A 22,776-nucleotide genomic window follows, 5' to 3' on the forward strand; every position below is an offset into this window, starting at 1 on the left:
AGTTCACTTGACTGATTCCTGGGATGATGGGCTAAACTTGTGGAGAAAGTTTGGACATATGAATTTGGTGATGGAGTAGATAATTGGGCCCCTGAGCCTGCTTTGCCATTTGATAAGATTATGATTAATCCGACTGGCTCCAACTCCTCTTTCCTGTTTATCCCTCCCGATACCCTTTAAATGCCTTGTTGGTCAAGATCTAAGTTCTGAGGAAGGGTTACTCGACCTGAAACATTAACTTTGATTTCTCTCCGAAGATGCTGCCAGAACTGCTGAGCTTATCCAGAAATTTCTGTTTTTGTCTTGGATTTACAGCATCTGTAATTCTTTCAGTTTCTATTCATCTCCGCCTACTGCTCTCTGTGAAGGTGTTCATTGGATTCAAGATGTTTTGAGAGAAAAAATTCCACCTTTTTCTTCAAAGGGAGACCCTTTATTTTTAAACAATATTCCCTAATTCTAGTCTTTCCCATGAGTTAAAAAATTCTTTCAGCACCAACCCTGTCAAATCTCCTCAGGATCTAAATGTTTCAATAACAGCTCTCATTCTTTTAAACTCCAAAGGATACCCAATTGTGGTAACTCAATTTTTATTGTTGTGCTCAGTCACAAAGTTTTCAGATTCAAGCAAAACGTGAGGAAGCATTAAAAACAGAAGAAGTCAGATTAATTTCACTTGGATATAATTCGGTCACAGGTGAGTTTAAGAGATGCAGAGCACCATAGCGTATTGTCAAACAACAGGCTATTTATTTAAAATGCACTATGGCAAATGTAATGCTGTAAAATCCACTCCACCCCTTCCCCAGTGCACCAAACAGAAAACATGGACAGAATTGTTTTGTGTAAGGCATCATATTTCTAGCATGCTCTAAAAAGTTTGAATACATCATCGAAAGTCTTTTTCATGATCACTTCTCCAAGCTGTCTCAATGAAGAAGCCACAAAGAAAGTGAGGGAAACAATATTTCCTAGTATCCTTACAAATGATGTCTCTCACATGCAAAACCTACCCAACTTTTATCCTCCAGCCTGGAAAAGTAGCCCAATCGGGAGAAAGATGATTGCCTCTTTGAACAAAATTTAAATGTCTATCTCAAACCAGTCGGCTAAACCCATTCAGAAATCAACATACAGATTCACTCAAGAAAGAAACAAAGAAGTGATCATTTCTTTGACAGCTGCTCAATCAGTTTTTTCCAGCTAGCTCTCTTCTGGGTGATATAGGCTGGGGTGACAACCACCACTGGTGGCCTGTGGTCCTTCCTGAGGTATTGCTCGCAAAGAGCCTCTGCAGTGCAAATCACATACATCCCGCAATCATAACTGTTCTTTTGAACTGGTGCTGAATCCTCAACGAAAGGCACTTCAGATTTGGTTCCCAGGAAGTGTTGCAGCTTCCTCGCTATCTCACGAGCATGACTTTCATTCATATTGCTGCAGGAATCATAGTGGCTGAAGCAGTTCCTATCGCTGTTGTAAAACAGCAAGCTCCAGTGAGACCCACCAGCCGCCTGCACAGAATTGTCATTGACTGCAAAGAAGACCAAGCTTTTCTGCGCCAGTTGTAGTGGCTCCAGGAAGATTGCCAGCTCCTCCTGGCTGGCCATGCATTTAATAAACTGAGTAACTTCAGGGCTAATGAAGCAGACTCTGCCTGACAGCTCCTTATACTGTTCAGCAGCAAAGTATTCAAAGGCAAATGCGATGATGTGATCATTGAGCCAGTTGGGTGGGTTGAGGAGTGAGAGATCTGAGCGTCTGATTAAGCTGTCATGGTAGCTCACTATTACTGGGTCCATGCTGCTCCTGAAAACAAACAAGAAACTTTAGGTACAAAAACAAAATTCTAGAGATGCTGTAAGTTTGAAATAAAAATAGAAAAGGTTGGAAATACTCAGCAGGTTTGCAGCATCTGTGGAAAGAAAACAGAGTTAATGTTTTAGGTATATGATTTTTTGTCAGAACTGGGACAAGTTAGAAATATAGTAAGTTTTGAACACATGAAGGTAGGAGAGAGGGAAGAAGAAGAATAAAAAGGAAGGTCTTTGATAGGCTGGCAATCGACACTGAGACTTCAGCATTGTAATGGAGGTACTATCTTACAGATCAGTCGTGAAGACAGAGCCCTGTCTGGCTCCACAGATGAATGTAAAATATCCCATGGCACTATCTTGAAGTAGATCGGGAAGTTCTCCAGTGACCTGCTCAATATTCATCCCTTAAACGATATTATCAAAACAGATTTCCTGATTAGATATATCATTTCAGTTTATGAGCTTTTGCTCTGTGTAAATTCATTGAATCATAGAATCCTGACAGTATGGAAGTAGGCAATTCGGCTCATCAAGTCCACACTGACCCTTCGAGAGCATCTGACCCAGAACTACCCCATCTCTGTCCCTGAAACCCTGCATTTCTTATGGCTAATTCATCTTGGCTGCGCATCCCTGGACACTATGGGCAATAACGCATGGCCAATCCACCTAACGGGCACATCTTTGGACTGTGGGAGGAAATTAGAGCACCCTGGAGGAAACCCATGCAAACACGGGGAGAATGTGCAAAATCCACACAGTGGTCCGAGGGTGGAACTGAACCTGGGTCTCTGGTGCTGTGAGGCAGCAGTGCTAACCACTGAGCCACTATGCTGCTCATATGCCAAATTGGTTATGTTTTCTACATTACAACACAAAATACACTGTAGAAATACTTATTTGAGGGTGAAGTGTTTTGGAACATTGTATAATTGTGAAAGGTGCTATCTAAATTCAAGTCTTAAATCCAATGGGTACAATAAACAGTACGCAACAACTCACCAAGGCTCCTTCCACAGCAGCTTCTAAACCCGTGAACTCTGCAACCTGAAAAGACAAGGGCAGCAGGTACACGGGAACACCATCCTCTGCAAGTTTCCTCGACGTCACATGCATTCCGAACTGGAAAGAAATTGCTGGTCTTCCACCCTAACAATAGTCTAAAATTAAGCCAATCTATTCTCAGCCTCGGTGTCACATTCCATCCCGAGACCTCATATTCATGCCATCTCTAAGAATGCCTTCTATGGCTCCATGATATCGCTGACTTCGCTCTTGTCAGCTCATTCACTGCTGAAATGTCTATTCATGCTTTTAATGACTCCAGTTTTGACCATTCCAAAACACTCCTGGCAGGTTCCTCACATTCTATTCTTCATAATCATGAGGTGAACCAAATGACTGTTGCCTGTTTCCTCAGACTGTCCTTGCTAACCTTCATTGGCTCCTGGTCTGCTTTGTGTGGTTCAGAGTCATACTCTTGTTTTACAATGCATCTTGGGTCATTTCATGATATAAGGCACTATGTTCCTTCACTGTTGCTGGGACCTCCTTTCCGATCAGCACGATATGTCTAACATCAGACTCCCAAAATCCTGCCCACCACCTACAAGGCACAAGTCAGGAGTGTGATGGAATACACTCCACTTGTCTGGATGAGTGCAGCTCCAACAACATTCAAGAAGCTTGATACTATCCAGGACAAAGCAGCCCACTTGATTGGCACGGTATCCACAAACATTCAATCCCTCCACTCACAATGCTCTGAAGCAGCAGTGTGTACCATCTACAAAATGCTCTGCAGTAACTCATCAAGGTTCCTTAGACAGCACTTTCCAAACCCACGACTGCTGCCACCTGGAAGGATAAGGACAGCAGATACATGGGTACACCACCACTTGCAAGTTCCCCACCAAGCCACTCACCAAACTGACTTGAAAATATACTGCTGTTCCTTCAGAGTTGCAGGTTAAAATTCTAGAATTTCCTCCTTAACTGTGTTGTCCGTGCACCCACATCAAATGAACTGCAGCTGTTCAAGAAGGCAGCTCACCACCATCCTATTTTTTTGTTTTTAACTATTAACTGCTACCAGTAAATCACCCATGTTGCCAGTTAGAAGTTTATAAGCAAAGCCCATTTTAGGCAATGCAAACTATCAAAGTGAAGGAGGGGTAAGGAGTATGGAAAGGGACTAAATCAAAATGGAGTTGGAGGGAGAAATAAAGCACTGAATCCCCTGCGGTGCCCACCTCTGAAGGTATCAAGAGCATTGATGGACACTGAGTGCACCTTCTCCATGGATGACTGGACACGAACATAACTGCTATAGAGGGGCAGACAGTCAGCAGAGATGACCCATCCCACAGCCCACTGCTTAGACACATAATAGTCAGCTTGGCCAGACCCACGAGCAGACCCACAAGGAGGTTCATGGATTTGCACATATGCCTCTGCACTGCATGCCCAAAGATAAGGAGCACGGGCTGAAGTGGAAGCAAAAGCAGAACAAAAGACTTTTCAAAGGGGGTGCAATTGTCCACAACCAATATATATATGGTCCATGGACTCCACAGTGCCGCATAATAAACAGTTGGGCTGGGAGTCTGTGAACCACCGCAATCTGTGGTTATACAGGACTGCTGCGTGCAACACCCTCCACTCTTGGTCTCCAATAGAAAATGGGGGGTCTCCCGCACAGGCAGCCTTTCCACTGAGGATCTCCACTGCCTGGCAGTAAATAAGCATGCCAAGGCATATCCAGATGGCCGATGAAGGAGTCAAGGCGCATGCACAGCAGCAGCAGCTTGTACAAAAAAAAACACTTTTTGCAAGTTGAAAAGTCACACTACACATACCCAAAAGGTGGCTCAGGTTGTGGGGTGTGGGTTTCTAAGCCAGGTTCAAGACCTTGAGGTCCATGTGAAATTCCATCAGAGTAGGGGTTCCACTGCACACCTGAGCATCCTCTAATTGGTGCACGACACCATTGTTTTCAGGCAATGTATGACATTGGCCATTAGCTGGATGTCCACTGCCACCCTGCTATCACCACCACCTCAAAGACAACCATGGTTGGACAATAAATGCTGGCTAGCCAGCAATGCCCACATCCCGCAAGTGAATGAATAAAAAACCTACAATGATAGACTGAGGCATTTGAAGAAAGCAGCTCAGTCAAGGGGAATTAGAAAAAAATTGCATCTCTCACCAGCAACGCTTACATCCCATTAAACTCCTTTCTGATAGTCTGTGCAATCTGCTCTCAACACCATTCAGTGGAGACCAATTCCTGCTTTCTCAATCCCGATCTTTCCAGTGAGATTAACAGCTGCTAGGAGATAATAAGGACTGCAGATGCTGGAATTCAGAATCGATAAAATGTTGAGCTGGAGGAGCACAGCAGGTCAGACAGCATCTGAGGAGCAGAAAAGTCAACGTTTTGGGTTTGGACCCTTGAAATGTTGACTTTCCTGCTCCTCAGATACTGCCTGTGCTCCTCCAGCTCCACATTTAACATGACTAACAGCTAATTAGACACTATTCTGAGGGTGGGATTGACAGTGCAAAGTGAGCTTTGTTCTTCCCCTTCATACTGATTTACAGTTCAATGACAGGTAGGTTGTACAGACTCTAATGGTGATACATAACTTGCTAAATAATCTGCCAGTCAATTCCATCAAACTTGCTTTGTATCTCAACTCCATCTATCCATCTTGATTCCATATCCTTTTAATACCCTGACCCAACCGAAGAGGTGAAGAAAATGCTACCTGTCTTTTCTGAGTTTGCCCAAGAGGTTGGATCTGGGAAGAGGAACTTCAGTTAAATAGTTAGATTGGAGAAGCTGAAGCTGTTCTCCTTAAAGCGAAGCAAAAGCTGAGTGAATATTTGATATAACAAGGTGTAGAGCTGGATGAACACAGCAGGCCAAGCAGCATCAGAGGAGCAGGAAGACTGACATTTCAGGCCTACACCCTTCGGGTTTTCAAAATAATGAAGAGTCTGGACACAGTAGATAGGGGAAAAAGTGTTCCATTGGCAGAAAAGTTGAGAACTAGAGACAGGTTTAAGTTGATGAGCAAAAGAAACAAAGGCTAAACTTTTTACCGTATGATATGGATCTGGGTGGGATGCTCTGAGGGTCAGTGTGGACTTATTGGGCCGAAGGGCCTGTTTCCACACTGTAGGGATTGTATGATTCTATAGGAGCAACATTTCGTCCCCCTGCAGTGATTGACAGGGCCAAAACCACAACCCCCTGCAGTGATTGACAGGGCTAAGAGCCCCGCACCTTACAATGATTGACAAGGACAAAAGCCCCGCCCCCTGCAGTAATCAAGTGCCGTACAGTCCCGCTGTCTGCAGTGGGAGACGGCCACATAGCGCCTCTCTTTATAGGGACCGACAGGGCACAGACCTTCAGCCACTGCCCTGATTGACAGGACCAAAAACACTGTGATTGACAGCCTAAGGCGCGCCCCTGGCAGTGATTGACACTATGGCCCTGCCTCCAGTGGTGATTAACAGCCACAGGGCCAAGGACATTGCAATGATTGACAGTCACAGAACCCGCCCCTACGCCTTGAGCCGCACCCCTTGTGGTGATCGACAGTCGTAGACCCTACCCTGCTCCGTGATGACCGCACTGAAGCCACACCCCCTGTAGTGATCGACAGTCCCAAGGCCACTACCCCTGCAGCGCTTGAAAGTACCGTAGTTTTCCCGCGGTGATTGATAATCCCATTGCCGCACCCCATATAATGATTGAGAGGCCCTATGTTCCGCCCCCTGCAGTGACTGACAGCCCCGGTTCCGGGCAGTAATTGACAGCCTCAAGGCTGACAACAGATATGACCGCTGTTCCCGGCGAATACCATTGACCGCCGGATCCCTAATCCAACTGCCGCCCGAACGCCCGTTTACTCTAGTCTTCCTAACAACACTTGTAGCCCCAATCTACAAAATGAGAGACTTAAAACGACGCCTGCCGATTTTACCTGAACGCTGCTGCTACCTCCTTTCACACCCCTACCCCAAGCACTCGACGGCTAAGACCAAGAACGCCGCCGCTTCATGTTGGCGCGAAGCCGCTGACCGCCAGCTGCCGTAAGGCGGGAGCTGGTTTTCACGACGGTCCTGTGCCGGCAGGTGGCAGTGAAGCCTCAGCACGCGTGCGTCTCCTCCCATCCCAGAGCTCGTGCACCTTCACTCGCGGCTCCTCCCCCTATACCCGCTGCAGGCGCATGCGCCGGGCGTGGAAGTGGAGGGGGGAGATTGGCTCGTGCCAAACGGAAGATCCGAGGGAGGTGCAAGCGAGGGCAGAGGGCTTCATTAACGGCCGTCGCCGCCAGGGCTGAGGTGAGGCTGAGGGACCTGGGAGGGAGATGTCGAGTTGGGTTGGGGCGGATGGAGACAGCTATTGAATAGGATTGCGGTCCCGACGGCATTGGTGCTGCCTGTCGAAAGGCGCCCCATGCTGAGAGACGGAGGGGAAAGAGATAAGTAATCGGTTGAAGTGAGAGCTCCCGTCAGGCCAATCGGGATGGGGCTGGAGTCCAAGCCGGCCCCCCCCCCCCCCCCCCCCCCCCCCGCAATCCCTGCAGCTGCTAACGTCCCTGGCTCGCGCCCGCGGTCACGGAGCGCGCTCCCTCACAGACCGCCAGGGAGCCGTTCACGCGCCAGCGTCCTGTCACCCTTCTCCCACATCCCCTTCTCTAACCACACCCCCATCCGTGGCGACCTGTATCCTGGGCATCCCTGCGCCTGAAGGGGGTAGCTCTGCGCCCGGGGGCATCCCTGCGCCTGAAGGGGGTAGCTCTGCGCCCGGGGGCATCTCTGCGCCCAGGGGTCCCATGTCAGAGGGTGGCCTGTGCCTGGACAGGCAGCTAATGCCTGGAAGGGCATCTCTGTGCCTGAGAAGCGCTGTGCCTGGAAGGTTGTTTTGGATCCACCTGGTCCATGTCAATTTTGTGCATGTGTAGTCTCCCATAGGAAATAAACTATGGTATCTTGCCAGCAACAAAACTGCGAGTCCTGGAAATCTGAAACAAAAACAAAAGTTGCCGGAGAAACTCGGCGGGTCTAGCAGCATCTGTGGAGAGAAAGCAAAGTCAACACTTTGGGTCCGTTGACCCTTCTTCAGAACTGAGCTGGAGATGTTTAACTATGTTAAATGAGTGACTTAATTTGTCTACGTTTGTGGCTTGTAGCTGGAATATGCATTTAAATCTGTCCCCTGCAGCCAGTGGGTATGTGTGGTTTTCAGCGGTGTAGCAGTATATTCCAGCTGCAAGATGTGATGGTGCATCTTTGTGTGACTCATGCAGTTCTGCGAAGTAACTGTTACTTCAAATTAATTAGCACTCATTCTGATTTAACATAATCTGATCTCATCTTAAATTATAACTGAGTGTTGATCAAGGAAGTTGTCAGTTGAAGGAATTACGGTTTAAGTAAAATATGATTAAAGTGCAATAAATGTTTTGTTGCTTTTTGGTTAAAAGACTTATTACAATGAAGTAGGAGGTGAAAAAAATGTCACTTTGTAATTTGAGGAGGATGGAATTGGCTTGGAATAAATGCAATTGCAGCCTGTGTAGCATATGGCTTTACATTTGTACTTGTATAGTCTTTCTACAAAGGCATATTGAAATTTCTCATAGTTAGAATATTGTTTGACAAGTTAAAAATGGACTTCTATGGCATGATGTTGTCTTTCAAGGATCCACTTTGTGTGCATGGAGAAATTTTTCTTTTGAAGATAAGGTACTGTAATCTTCAAGATTTATGCTAAGACTCATCCAGCCATGTCTTCGAATGTACCAGAAAAACTTTTTCTGAAATCCCTTGGAAAATGTAGCCCAACGCTAAAAAGGATAAGGATGCTGTTAGCTGACATTTGGCAAAATATAATTTGAAATTATTATAGACTGCCCCCAGTAACACTCAAACACAAAGATTTTTGACCTTCCAACTGAAGGTAGTTTCTGTAGAGAAGGTTTTCAGTGTACCAAAACAGAAGAAATGATCACTTTGATTGAATTAACAGTTTGCATTTATATAATGTCTTCAATACAGTAAAACATATCTGTACACATCACAGGTGTGTCAAACATAATGTGACACCAGCCACGAAAGGAGATTATCAAACATTTGATATATGATATAGGTTTTAAGGAGTTGTTTCCATTAGTCAATTAGATGACAAGAGGAAAATTTTTGGTACTTACAAAAATAAATTGAAAGGAAAGTTTTTTTAACAGAAAGATCTTGGGACAGGTTGGTTAATGGCACAGTAGACCACATATAAGCATATGCCAAGTTTTATTGAAGTGGAATCAAGTGGAAAATTAGGAATAGTGAATTATGAGGGTGAGCAGGAAAGAAATCTTTATGTGGCAACTGTGGAGGTGAACATGCAGGTAATCTCTGCTAGCTGCTCTAATCTATGATTCAAAGTTATCCTAAACACACACTGTTGAATATTCTAAGTCTTTCATCTTGTACAAATTAAGTTACTCTCTTTGAGACTAATGGTTTGAAAGAAAATGTATCAAATGTGCCCCTGTTCAAATTTGACTAGGTGCATGTCGTAGCAACTGTGTACCAAAGATAATGCTTAATGTTGTATTTCCATTTAGAATGTGTTGCTGTTATTCCCAGGGTTTGTCAGAAAAGTCATGAGAAAGTAAAGTCTTAAGGGCTTGCATCTTGTTAGTTTGAATTAGTGCCTTTTACATTGATGTTGCAGGGCCCTGGGAAAATTGTGTTTAAGGAACGATTGGCAACTCTTAAATTTTCTCTCCCTCAAATTGAAGTTCTAACCTTTTTAAGATGAATTAGTATATTTCTGGTGATTATTAGATTTATTGGTGGATGACAGGAAGAGAAACCTTTTTTTCACTGATTGAAAGATTGATGTTGGATAAGGAAAGGTTGGACAGGCTAGGCTTGAATATGGAGGAGTCTAGAAGAGTAAGAAATAACGATGGAAACGTACAAGATCTTGAGGAATCTTGATAGAAGATGTGGAGAGGATATTTCCTGTTCTAGGAGAATGCAGAATTAGGGATCACTGTTTAAAATCGTGGGTCGCCTGTGTAGAACAGAATGAATTTTTTTTTCCTGAGAGTAGTGAGTCTTTGGAATGCTCTTCCTGAAAAAGTGGTGGAAGCAGAATCCTCGAATATTTTTAAGGTAAAGGTAGATAAATTCTTTTCATCAAGGCTGTAAGAAGTTATCAAGGGCAGGTGGGTTTGTGGTTTTGAGATTACAGTCAGTTCATCCATGATCTTATTGAATGGAGTATTTTGCCAAAGGGTCTGAATGCTGTATTCCTGTTTCTTATTCGCATGTTTGTATGGATGTTAGTTACTGGAAATCGAGCCCTGATAGGCTCGAAGTCGTTACAAAAGTTTTAAAAAAAATTAATCAAAGTGTGCAAAGTCTGCAGTTTACCTGTCTGAAAGATTTGAGTAAACATAAAATACAGACCTAGTTTCTGTAATTAACAAGAACTAATCTTTGTTGCACGTAAATAGGTTTTAAGCATAGGTAAATGACTGTGCTGTTGACACATAACTCGACCAGTTTTAAAAAAACTCCCCTTACACGTGCGCACGCGCACACACAATCAAAAAAAGTTTGTGTTATGGACAGAGGAGAAATAAACACACAATGACATGTCTAATGCATGAGCATTACTAGAATCTCAAAATCCACATTTTGTGAACATTTGAATTGTTGCATATACTTTTCAGATTGTGACATACATGGTCTCCAATTAAAGCATGTACATGCTTTACAGTTCAGCAACACCAGTCCTCAGGATTTGCTGGAGGGGTTCCTTTTATTTCCCAAGTTTGTTTGTTCTGTGAGCTTTTTCTTCTGGTTTTTCCACTTCACAGGAGGCACTGAGCAAAGGATTCACAAATTATAAAGCCTCTGACTTATTTGTTAAAAACAACAGTTTACAGCAGCTGGTAGAAGAAAATAACTAGCATTCTTAAACTTCAGATATTTTCACCATTGAAGGAGAGGGACACTATCTCCCCTCCTCGAGGTCTGAAGGCAGTTACTGCATTGTTCACCCACAAGCTGATCAGCTACCCAGGAACCAATTAGAGTTGTCATCAGACAGATCACCTTTCGTATCCATTGCTGGTCACGATTGCTTGAGCTAATCAGTCACTTGTTGCCAGTCAAATCTTGCTTTGTCACGCCCTGGTGTTGTGCTCTCTTTTTACATTGAAAATGTGACTTAGTGAGTTTCAGCAACTTTTTAAAAGTGCAGCAATTTCTTCCTCAGTCATATTCTGTAAAACAGTCCTTGTCCTAATGCAATCCACAATTAAAAACAAAATAAAAGGATGCAGCCGTTACACTGCATAGTATATCTGTATTTGTAAATTGGAGGTGAGAGATTGTCTTAGACTTTACTGAAGATATTGTATTATGTTTAAATTCTAGAGGATGACTATTGCTGAGTGTACTACTTGCATGAGTTTGTATGGTATAATTGTTGTTGTTGCTGCTGTTATAATGTGGGATTGCTGGTACACATCATTTATTCACAATATGAGATTGATTCAGGGATTATGTTGCTGAGACTTGTATGTGCTTCTTGCAGAGACTGTGGAGACATACTGGTATCACCAAGCTTCATTTAAGAGTCTGGGGGACTTGTAAATGTGCATGTTTTAATTGGAGACCATGTATGACACAATCCAATAAAGTATATACAACAATTCCAAGGTTCAGACTAGTTGATATTGTGATTCTGGTACCAGTGTTAGATGTCAGTGTATGTTTGGTTTCAATTAGATATGGATGAAAAGGGGAAAAAAAATACTCGAATATCTACCACAACATTCACAAGCTTAGGACTTCTCAATGTAGTACAATGAAGTACTTTGAAATTCAAGTAATTGTTTGTCCATATTAAGCTTCCATAAACAGAATTCAGTAATGATCAGATCAATATCAAAGCTAGATCAGTTATAGAGTCATATAGGTACACAGCATGGAAACTGACCCTTTAGTCCAACTCATCCATACCGATCAGATATCCTACATAAATCTAGTCCCATTTGCCAGCATTTGGTCCATATCCCTCTAAACCCTTCCTATTCAAGTAGCCATCCAGATGCCTTTTAAATGTTGTAATTGTACCAGCCACTACCACCACCTCTGGCAGCTCATTCCACACATGCACACCCTCTGAGTGAAAAAGTTGCCTTTCGGGTCCCTTTTATATTTTTCCCCTCTCACCTTAAACCTATGCCCTCTAGTTTTGGACCCCCCCCCACCCTGGGGAAAAGACCTTGCCTATTCACCCTCTCCATGCCCCTCATGATTTTATAAACCTCTATAAGGTCACCCCTTAGCCTCCGATGCTCCAGGGAAAATTGCCCCAGCCTATTCAATCTCTCCCTTCAATCCTGGCAACATCATTGTAATTATTTTCTGAACACTTTGTAATTTCACAACATCCTTCCTATAGGAGGGAGATCAGAAATGCACGCAATACTCCAGAAGTGGCCGAACCAATGTCCTGTACAGCGGCAACGTGACCTCTCAATTCCTATACTGAATGCACCGTCCAATAAAGGCAAGCACACCAAACACCGCTTTCACTATACTGTCTACCTGTGACTCCATTTTCAAGAAATTATGAACCTGAACTCCAAGGTCTCTTTGTTCAGCAACACTCCTTGGGACCTTACCATTAAGTGTACATGTGTACATGTGTACACGTTAAGTGTACATACAAGTGTACTGATTTGCCGTTCCAGAATGCAGCCCCTCATGTTTATCTAAATTAAAATCCATCTGTCACTCCTCACACCATTGCCCATCTGATCAAGATCCCATTGTATTCTGAGGTAACCACCTTCCCTGTCCACAAGACCATCGATCTTAGTGTCATCTACAAATTTACTAACCATACCTCCTATGTTCAGATCCAAATCATTTATATAAATGACAAAAAGCAGTGAACCTAGCACCGATCCTTGTGGCACGCTGCTGGTCACAGGCCTTGTTAAATTTAAATCTAACTTGAGATCGGAGATGCAGTAACCAGATGCAAATGACCTCACCAGTCTGTGGAAGGCACGTTTAGGGTGATGGGCGTCAAAGTATCAGTTTACTTTCTAGATATTTTCTAATTGGTCTGTTCAGAAATGTTTTTCATTATGTGCCTCAGGAGCAAGTGAGACTTAAACCTGGGTATCCTGGCTCAGGCATAGGGATGCTTTCAATATACTGCAAGAGCCCCAGAATTTTGTTGCTAATTTATGCCTGTTGTCTTGTCCAAAAATAAATATTGTGGTGCATCAAAAATAAATGCTTTCTTTGTGTGTTGTGGATTTAAGTTCCATGGATTCTAGTTCTTCTGTGTAGCTCTATGTTCCTGAAATGACAATGTTATTACATGACTGCATAACCTAATGAAGGAGTTGTTGAGGGTGAAAAAGGACCTTACGAAAGCTAGAAAGTAGACCTTGAAAAAATATCAAGAGCAGCCATGGGGATGGTGACATAATTATTTTCATCCCTGGTGCTGTAGAATATCTTGCATGCATGAGATGGCACCGTCAGTCTCATCAGAAAAACAGTAGCTCTGACAGTCATTGCACCTTCAGTATTGCAGCTCAGCCTTAGTTTTGTGCTGAAGCTGTGGAATGGGGCTTGAATCCTTCTGAAGCAGAGGTGGGAGTACAGCCATCTGAGCCATAGCTTATATCTGTGTGCTATACATTGTAGGGAAGAAGATTGTGAGAACTTAATTGTGTTGAATATTGTTTCTGTATTGCTGTAATGGTATAAATTATTCCTTCCATACACAGAGTACTTTAATCCTTTATTAGCCCTTTGGAAAATGGGATCTAGCATACTCAGACGAGGGAGATTTAGTCAAGGTCTGTGTACTTTCCCCAGTCCAATATTATGAAAAATTTTAGTACAGCACAATGTATGGTATTTTGAAATTGTTTTCCTACATGAGACTCATGCTGTCAACCGTCGAGTTGTTAGGCAAGAAGTGAGTTTGAGATTACTCTTAGAGTTTCTAACTCATAATTTTGCTTTTGTTGCATTAAACTGAATTAGTCACGAGCAATTTTGATTGTGTCTATTTGAATTTGAGAAAAACATCCAGCAGGAAAATTGCAGGTTATGAACCTCCAAATGTTGGTTGTGTCTGGTTATTATTGATAATTACAAGTAAATCACTATCGGTGGACACAATTTGAGCTGAGGGATTGGAAGTAGCTGAAAGAATACTGGTACAACTGCAGACAACAAGGTGCACGGCTGGATGAACACAACAGGCCAAGCAGCATCATAGGAGCAGAGAGGCTGACGTTTCGGGCCTAGACCCTTCATCAGAAATCCAGCCCTGCACCTTGTTGTCTTGGATTCTCCAGCATCTGCAGTTCCTACTATCTCTGGTACAACTGCAAATGTTTTGGCTGACATACACATTTTCCTGTATATTTTCAGTGTAGTAAACAATCCTGAAGACTATTGTATATTGTGTTCTCATAGTTTAGAGCACAATTGTCTTCAGATTATATTAAATAGTTGGCTTTTCTCTTTGGGTAGTTGATGTTTATGTTGTAATTTAATGATAGATGGTATTATTGTGTGCAGTTTTAAGTATGAATTCTTTTTGTCCAAGCAGCAACAATTTGATTATTCCAGTGTAGGGGTAAACATTCGGTTTCTACCTATTCTGGTTCTTCCATATGCTCTTTAGGTGAATGGAAATGGATAAGCACTAAGTGAAACAAAAAGATTTACAAGGAAGGTGTTGGAACTAAGAACATATTTATCAGAAAAATCAGAACAGGCTGAGTGGGTTCTTTTTTCCTATCAAAGAAAAGACTGAGGTGACCTGATAAGAACTTCTGGAGGCTAGACTTAGAGAAACTGTTTCCACTTGTTGGGTGCCCACATCTACAGGATGTAAGTATTTTAAAAGAAGAGTTATTAATGAATCCAATATAAAGTTGAGGTGCAGAACATCTTCGTGGAGAGAATAATAAGAACATACAAGTTGTGACCAAATGGATTGGTCTAATGCAAATGGAATAGGTGCAATGAATGTGAAGCTAGATATGTAATGAGGAAGAAAAGAGCAGAAGGATATATTGATAGGATAAGACAAAATAAAAATGATAGGTCACTTCTGTTGAGCATAAACATTAACATAATCTACCAGTTCAAATAGGTGGCTTGTTCCTTGGAGGTGAATTTCTATCTGTGTACTGTGGTTTGTTTTAAAATTTAAAAAAAATATATTTCTCGTCCTGTTACTTGTTTTTCAGCATTTTAGTTTTCATGTTACGGTTTTTACTTTTTGTGCTAATTAAACATTTCTCTAAGTGAAGAAAGCTAATCTGAACTCTAGAGATAACAAGGTGTAGAGTTGGATGAACACAGCAGGCCAAGCAGCATCAGAGGAGCAGGAAGGCCGACGTTTCGGGCCTAGACCCTTCTTCAGAAATGTCAGAGGAGCAGGAAGGCCGACGTTTCAGGCCTAGACCCTCCTTCATTTCTGAAGAAGGGTCTAGGCCCGAAACATCAGCCTTCCTGCTCCTCTGATGCTGCTTGGCCTGCTGTGTTCATCCAGCTTTACACCTTGCTATCTCAGATTCTCCAGCATCTGCAGTTCCTACTATCTCTAATCTGAACTCTAGTTGTTTGCTGCAAGTCTTTTGGCCAGTTGGTGTCCAGAACAGTGTTTGTGGTCAGTTGATAGTACACTCATCTCTAAGTCATACGGATGTGGGTTGAAGTTCCATTGTGAACATTGGGGCAGCACGGTGGCTCAGTGTTTAGCACTGCTGCCTCACAGCACCAGGGACCTGGGTTCGATTCCAGCCCTGGGTGACAGTCTGTGTCGAGCTTGGCCATTCTCTCTGTGTCTACGTGGGTTTCCTCCCATAGCCCAAGATGTGCAGACTAGGTGGGTTGGCCATGGTAAATGCAGAATTATAGGGATAGGGTGGGGGTCTGGGTGGGATGGTGTGGACTTGATGGGTGGAATGGCCTCTTTCCGCACTGTAGGGACTCTATGGTTAAAGTGTTAAAAATATGAGAGTGCAGTGAATGTGTAAAATTTTAAGGCACTATTTTGATGAGGAGTGAATGTATTCTTCCTATTGTCCTGGCCGATATTTTCCCTCAACCGATGTCTGTAAATCATTAAAAGCTGGTGTCCAAATTCAGTCGGCGATAGTGAAGGTAAATAGAATGTTGGCTTTTATTTCAAACGGAATGGAGTATAAATGTAAGGAGGTTTTGCTAAAATTATAGAAGGCCCTAGTTGGATTGCAGCTAGAATACTGTAAACAGTTTTGGGCCCTTATCTAAGGAAAGGTACACTGGCATTGGAGGCAGCCCAGAGAATGTTCACTCGTCTGATACTAGGTATGGAGGGACTGTCTTAGGAGGAGAGGTTGAATAGATTGGGCTGTGCTTTTTTGAATATAAAGTGCGGGGTGGGGAAGAAAGGACCTTATTGAAATTCTTAAGATTTTTAGGGAATTTGACAAACTAGACAGGGAAAGATTGTTCCCCCTTGTGGGGAAGTCTGGAACCAGAGGGCATGATCTCAGAATAAGGATCACACATATAATACCCTGGAATGAAGAGGATTCAAGTATATTGAGTGCTGATGTGGACAGATTTTTAATCAGGAAGGGAATCCAGGGTTATGGGGGCGGGGTGGGAGGAAGCAGGAAAGTGGAGTTAAGGATTATTAGATCAGCCATGATCTCATTGGAAGGGGGAACAGCCTTGAAGGGTTGAATGGCCTACTTCTGCTCTTGCATCTTATCGTCTTATCATTTAAAAAAAAAGTTGATTTGGTTATTACCATACCTTATGGTAGCCAGCAGTGTGCTCCTGGATTTCTACATTAAAACAGGAATTACACCTCAAAAAGTACTTCATTGATTGCAAAGTGCTTTAGGGCATCCCAAGGCTGTAAAAAGTAGCATACTCCTTTCTTGCTCATAGTTGACACTGTTACTGTGATGTTCAGTTACACACAGCCTTTCCAACTATTATTTATAGTTGAAAGTTAGTCATCACTTGAATTGCGAGAAAATGATCTTGAACAAATGCATGGTAGCATATGAGTATACCTCCCATCAGTGAGAGCTTTGAATTGTTCCCTTTATGAAACGTAAGCAACTTGCTCTCTTCAGACCAGATAGAGAATTGAGTCTTGATCTATGATTTTGTTTCCAGAAGAGTTTTTGATTAAAAAATTCTAAATAAGTTCCTTTAACATTGATTCTGTGGAGAAGGCGTTACATTTTCAGGATTTTTCTCCTCTAGTCCTAAAATTTGTTTGTGTTTAGAGTTTTCTCTGTCAGTTTGCTCTCCTTCTTACGTGGAATGCTTTGACTCTTGTCATGGCACAAATCCATTGATTAATTTGCACCTGATGGCAACCCTCAGCAAACATAATCCTTTGGGTCTAGACCGTCAATGTTGATCATTTATTTCACTATGGGATGAATGGAAATCTGCCGGTACACTAGCATTCTTGTTTCAGTGTTATGGCATTAAATGTAGCCCTGAAAGATGTCTCCTGTTTACTGGCTCCATCACTGAGTGGTAAAAATTGACAAGTTGTTGAATATCCCACTTCCGGAAAGAAACTGAAGCAATGTCATTATATATTCTTGATAAATGATATGCCAAATTTGTGACTGTAGAAAAGATGGCACAAGATATTTTTGCCTAAACACTTTACGCAGAGTTTTGTTCCCACATATTTAAAATGGCTATTTTCCAAAAAAAATTATTATAGGTTAACAATTGTAATTGCAAATCTACTTTGGCATTTCCTCCTGAGCCCTCAAGTGTGCAGTGATCTAAAACTTGGGAATTTCTTTGCTCATGGGACATTTTGCTCGTTCTGAGGTGCCCATGAGAAGCATGCGGTGAACTGCTAACTTCAACTGCTTCGGTCCATGGGGTGTCCATGAGGTGACGTTGTTGAAGGTCATTGTTGAAGCAGCTGAAATGATTGCACCTAGGACACAGTCTTGCACAACTCCTGCAATGATGCTCTTGTCCTGAGATTATTGACTTTCAACTACAACCATCTTTCTTTGTACTAGGTGTAACTCTAACTAGCAGGGAGCTTTCCCTTCCATTCCCATTGACTTTTTTGTCAGGGCTCCTTGTTGGTATACTTGGTTCAACTGCTATCTTGATTTCAGTGGCAGTCACTATCACCAAGCGTTGTTCAGAGATGTATTGAATCAATAATTTATTGGATAGGTGGCAGTTACATCAGTCTGGTCAATTGATTCAGTGCAGAATTGCACTGTTAAGTTGAGGGAATATTCTCACTTACCTTCTCCCTAGCAGTTTGCTAACCTTTGCCCTGCATCTGTTTACTCCCACTGTGGTGTATTCTGGCAGATACCAATAGTCTTGACGTTGATGTCACTGGATGTCTAATTCAGAGGCCTAGGCTAATGCATTTGGAACATGAGTTCAAATCCCACCATGGCAGCTGGCGGGATTTAAAATTCATTAATAAATCTGGAAGTGAAAGCTGATCTCCATAATGGTGACTGTGAAACTAAAATTCACTTATTGTAAAAGAAAACCATCTGGTTCACTCATACCCTGTAGGAAGAGAATTCTGCTGCCTTACCTATTCAGACGAATACATGTGATTCCAGATCCTCAGTGATGTGTTTGACTCTTAATTGCTGTCTGAAATGGCTAGCAAGTTGTACATTCGAGGGGCGATTAGGCTGGGCAATAAATGCAGACCTTGCTGAGGCTGCCTATATTTCATGATCCAATAAAGAATTTCAGATGCCTGTCAAACCAGTAATGCTGCCCAACTGTTTAGTTGTCAGGGCATCACAGCCAAATGTGATCGTGCATACATGGGAGACTTTCTGCCTTTGATCAAAACACCAATCCAATTTATATGCTTTCCACTGGGGATTACTGATCAGGGATCTGGTTTGGAATTCCTAATGACATTTCCATTTATTGCCATGGACACAGGCAAATTTTGGCATCTTTGGGTGTGAGCAGTTGACTCAGAAAAGGGATGGATTCTGGGACATTTGACTGTCTGTGATAGAGTACAACTCTGGGTAGTGCAGAATTAAACTGAATGTGGAAAAATGTTTTTGAGAACCAGGATCTCAAACCCAAGACTTGGGTTATGGCTTACCAGGCAACAGTGATCCCTGCCCTCAATATTGTTAGGAAACTTGGACAACCTATTGCAGGCATTAGAGAAGAACCACACAAGCCTTCGCAAGATCCTCCAAATCAAGTGGCAGACAACATGCCTTTATTGAGGCACGAGTGACTCAAACCAGCTCCACTTGATGCATGTCATTTACATCCCTCACAGCAGACATCTGCATTCTGATTTATCCAAGAGGACAATGGGAAAACTTTAGGAGTGATGTCAAAGCATTTGTGAGGGGATCCACATTGTGTCTTTCAGTTTTCAGATTATACGTTGGATTTATTACTTATCAATAAACCATATCAAATTGGGGTGGAAGCAAGTCATCGTCAGTCTTGAGAGAGTAGTTCAGAAGAGAAGATGAAATTGGCTGGTAGGGTCACCTGGATGTTTGCAACTCCATTTGCCCACCTTTAATCCAAAACCCTTGTATAATAAAACTGCGTTCATCTCATTCTTAAGTGTAAAATCAATACTCACAGCCCTTTGGAAGAGTGCATTCTTAATTTCCGTAAGCAATTGTATAACTTTCATCATTGTTGGAGAAATTTCTGTGTAGTGCTGTGGTAAGCTGATGCAATTTTCCCATTTTCCCCATTTGAACTCTGAAAGACACCTAGCAACACAAGAATGCAACACAATTGTTCAACAAGTTACTTTCATGTGTTCCTACACAGAGCTTTAAACTGTATAGTGCGGGTGTGGGTTCAGTTGCATGGAAAATTATAAAATCAAAAGTAGGGGAGAAGGTAGGATTGCTGGTTAGTGATGGGATTGATTGTTACCAGAAAATAAAAGGGAAGGCATTGCATGTGTGCATGCCATATTGTATCAAAGAACCATCATAATGTAAGAACCTCTGTTTAGGAAGGGAGGGAGGCAGAAGACAAGAATTTACAGGCTGATTAGCCTGACCTTGATTCCTGGTAAGATTTTAGAGTTCATTATTAAGGATGAGATTGCAGAGTACTTGGAAATGTATGGCAACGTACGGCTGAGTCGGCATGGTTTCGTCAAGATTGCGGGGGGCGCGGTGGTGTTCATGAATGACAAATCTATTAGAATACTTTGAGGAGGTAATAAGCAAGTTAGATAAAGGAGAGCCAGCGGACGTGATCTGTTTGGATTTACAGAAGGCCTTTGACAAGGTGCTGCACAGGACGCTGCTAAATAAGATAAGAGCCCATAGTGTTTGGGTCAAGGAATGGATAGAGGATTGGCTGACTGACAGGAGGCAGAGAGTGGGGATAAAGGGGTTTTTTTTTAGGATGGTCGCCAGTGACTAGTGGAGTTCCGTGGGGGTCAGTGTTGGGACCACAACTGTTCAAGTTATACATTAACGATGTGGACTAAGGAACTAAGTGTGCAGATGACATAGAGAAGGGTGGAAGGGGCAGTTGTGATGAGGAGGCAGGGAGGCTGCAGAAGGGCAGGCTAAGAGAGTGGGAAAAGTGGTGAAATACACTGGGGAAGTGTGAGGTTATGCACTTTGGTAGGAGGAAAAGAGGAATAGAGTTTTCTAAATGAGGAAAGGCTACAGAAATTTGAAGTACAAAGGGACATGGGAATCCTAATTCAGCATTCTCTGAAGGTTAAGATGCAGATTCAGTTGGCAGTTAGGAAGGCAAATGCAGTGTTAGGACTTGTTTCGAGAGGGCTAAAATACAAGAGCAAAGGTGTACTGTTGATGCTGTATAATGCTCTGGTCAGACTGCATTTGAAATATTGTGAGCAGTTTTGGGGCCTGGATACAAGGAAGGATGTGCTGGATTTGGAAGGGATCCGGACGAGGTTTACAAAAATGATCCTAGGAATGAACAGCTTGTCATATGGGGAGCGGATGAAGACTCTGGGTCTGTACTCAATGGAGTTTAGAAGGATAAGGTTGGGGGGGGATCTGATTGAAGCTTACAAAGTACTGAGGTGTCTGGATAGAGTGGACTTGGAGAAGATGTTTCCTCCACCAGGAGAGTAGAGGACTTGAGGATACAGCTGCGGAGTGAAGAGGTGACCCTTTAGAACTGAGATGAGTAACTTTTCCAGGCAGAGAGTATCCAATGTATGGAACTCATGGCTACAGAAGGCTGTGGAGACCAAGTCATTGAACATATTTAAGATAGGTTCTTGATTAGTGAGGGGATCAAAAGTTATGGGGAGAAGGCAGGAAAATGGGGGTGAGAAACATATCAGCTATGATTGAATGGCGGAGCAGATTTTATGGACTGAATGGCCTATTGTGCACCTATATATTATCGCCTATGGTAATAGTCATAGTAGTTCAGATTGTATATTAATGGAAATTTTATTTTGACAGCAAATTTGTGGCCAAATAATCTGAAATATGCAAAGCTCCCCCTGTTCCCCATGTGGACTGAGTGTCATTGCATAGGAAAGATGTCTTGACCTGGCTTACGTGCATCATACTTCTGTCATTTTCAAAGAACAAAAGCAGCCTGCATTTACTACAGATTTGTTTGTAGTTGAGTGCTGTTGGTCAAAGAAACAGAGCAGCTGAACATACTTTTGGAGGATCTCTCTCTGTGCCTTAACATCCTGTTGAAGGCACATCCTGTGAACGCTGGGTGTGGAATTAAAATAGGTTCTCTTCATTGTTGGCTGTTTGATGGTGACACATGGTCTAATTATAGCAACAAGAACAGCACTTGCTTGGACCATCCAGAAATGTCTGATAACTTCCGTTTGGAAAGTATTCGGTTTAGATGGGTCAGAAATGCAACAACTTCTTCATTCTAAACACACTTTTTATATACAAGTGGATCTTCCATAGAGTATCGTAAGTGGCTTGGTTTCATCACCTTTCCATATTTCTCATTCTATCCTCGCTGACTACATGATTTCCTGTCCCAATGTCAATCTAACAACTCTTTTCTGTTCTTAATGTGGTCTATTCAAAAAAATTGTCTTTGTCCTCAACCTTTGTCTCTATTGTAGAAAAGTGAGAACCAAGGCAAAATGTTTACTAAACCCAGAAAATTCACCAGTTGATAATATTAAATGTTACGACATGGAACCAGACAACCAAATAAAATGAGCCTCCCTTTCCCTGCATTCACAATACCATAAAAAAAAAATACTCACTGACCCTCAAAATTACCCCAACAGTTCCTAAACAATACCAGACTGTAAATAACCGAACCAGACATCAAGCTTATATCTTAAATTAAATAATTAACAATTTATTGATAATATAATAAAAGAACAAAGTAAGACAAGAAGGTAATCTAATTCAAGTTCAAGAAGGCAGCTCACTACCACCTTCTCAAGGGACAACTAGGGATGGGCAAGAAATGCTGGCCAGCCAGTGACACCCACATCCCGCAAATGAATAGAATAAAGAATTAATATTTATGATTTAAACCTGATCTTCTTTGATTCTAACTTTCACTCTCTCAGAAACTACAGACAAACAGACACAGTTAAGGGACAAATGTGACAATGCTGTCACTTTAAGAGGTATTTTTTGAAGAGAGGTTGTATGCAGAGGTGACGAGCTGGCTACTGATCATCACTTGAGCAAACAGCTTGGGAAGCCTTGCGTTTTTTTTAATGCAGGCTGAATGGTTGTGGCCAGCTGTCTCAGATTAGGATTTCTGGCTTTTTGGTTTTTCAGTGGCTTCAGAAGCTATTGGGGTCTCAATAGAGTTAGAAACTTTAGTGAATGTTTCCTGGCTGCTACTCTGTCTGAAT

The 22,776-nt window shown here is 42.4% G+C and overlaps 2 protein-coding genes across 8 annotated transcripts in view; one reads left to right on the plus strand and one right to left on the minus strand.

Annotated features, from left to right (window-relative positions):
- Positions 1-549: 549 nt before the first annotated feature.
- On the minus strand, positions 550-7,292 carry senp8 (SUMO peptidase family member, NEDD8 specific). 3 transcript variants are annotated; one of them, XM_020516282.2, is made up of 2 exons: positions 6,818-7,292; positions 550-1,809 (listed from the first exon to the last, which is right to left on the minus strand). In XM_020516282.2, the coding sequence occupies exon 2, from the start codon at positions 1,800-1,802 to the stop codon at positions 1,167-1,169; it is 636 nt and encodes a 211-aa protein (XP_020371871.1). In that variant the 5' UTR covers positions 1,803-1,809; positions 6,818-7,292; the 3' UTR covers positions 550-1,166. The 3 variants fall into 3 exon arrangements, with proteins under 3 accessions (XP_020371871.1, XP_048473068.1, XP_048473069.1); XM_048617111.1 differs by lacking the exon at positions 6,818-7,292 and adding an exon at positions 6,446-6,543; XM_048617112.1 differs by lacking the exon at positions 6,818-7,292 and adding an exon at positions 2,820-3,674.
- Positions 7,083-22,776, plus strand: part of myo9aa (myosin IXAa) — a 308,137-nt gene continuing 292,443 nt past the window's right edge. For all 5 annotated transcript variants that reach the window (XM_048617105.1, XM_048617106.1, XM_048617109.1 and 2 more), the window contains exon 1: positions 7,083-7,178. The gene's annotated coding sequence lies outside the window, so the exon portion shown is untranslated. The remainder of the gene's footprint in view (positions 7,179-22,776) is intronic.

This window comes from Rhincodon typus, chromosome 36 (assembly GCF_021869965.1).
Source record: "Rhincodon typus isolate 14 chromosome 36, sRhiTyp1.1, whole genome shotgun sequence".
In the NCBI taxonomy this organism is placed as follows: Eukaryota; Metazoa; Chordata; class Chondrichthyes; order Orectolobiformes; family Rhincodontidae; genus Rhincodon; species Rhincodon typus.

Bases quoted from the DNA above. Each gene is read 5' to 3' on its own strand.
- senp8 (XM_020516282.2), bottom strand. From the start codon at position 1,802: ATGGACCCAGTAATAGTGAGCTACCATGACAGCTTAATCAGACGCTCA.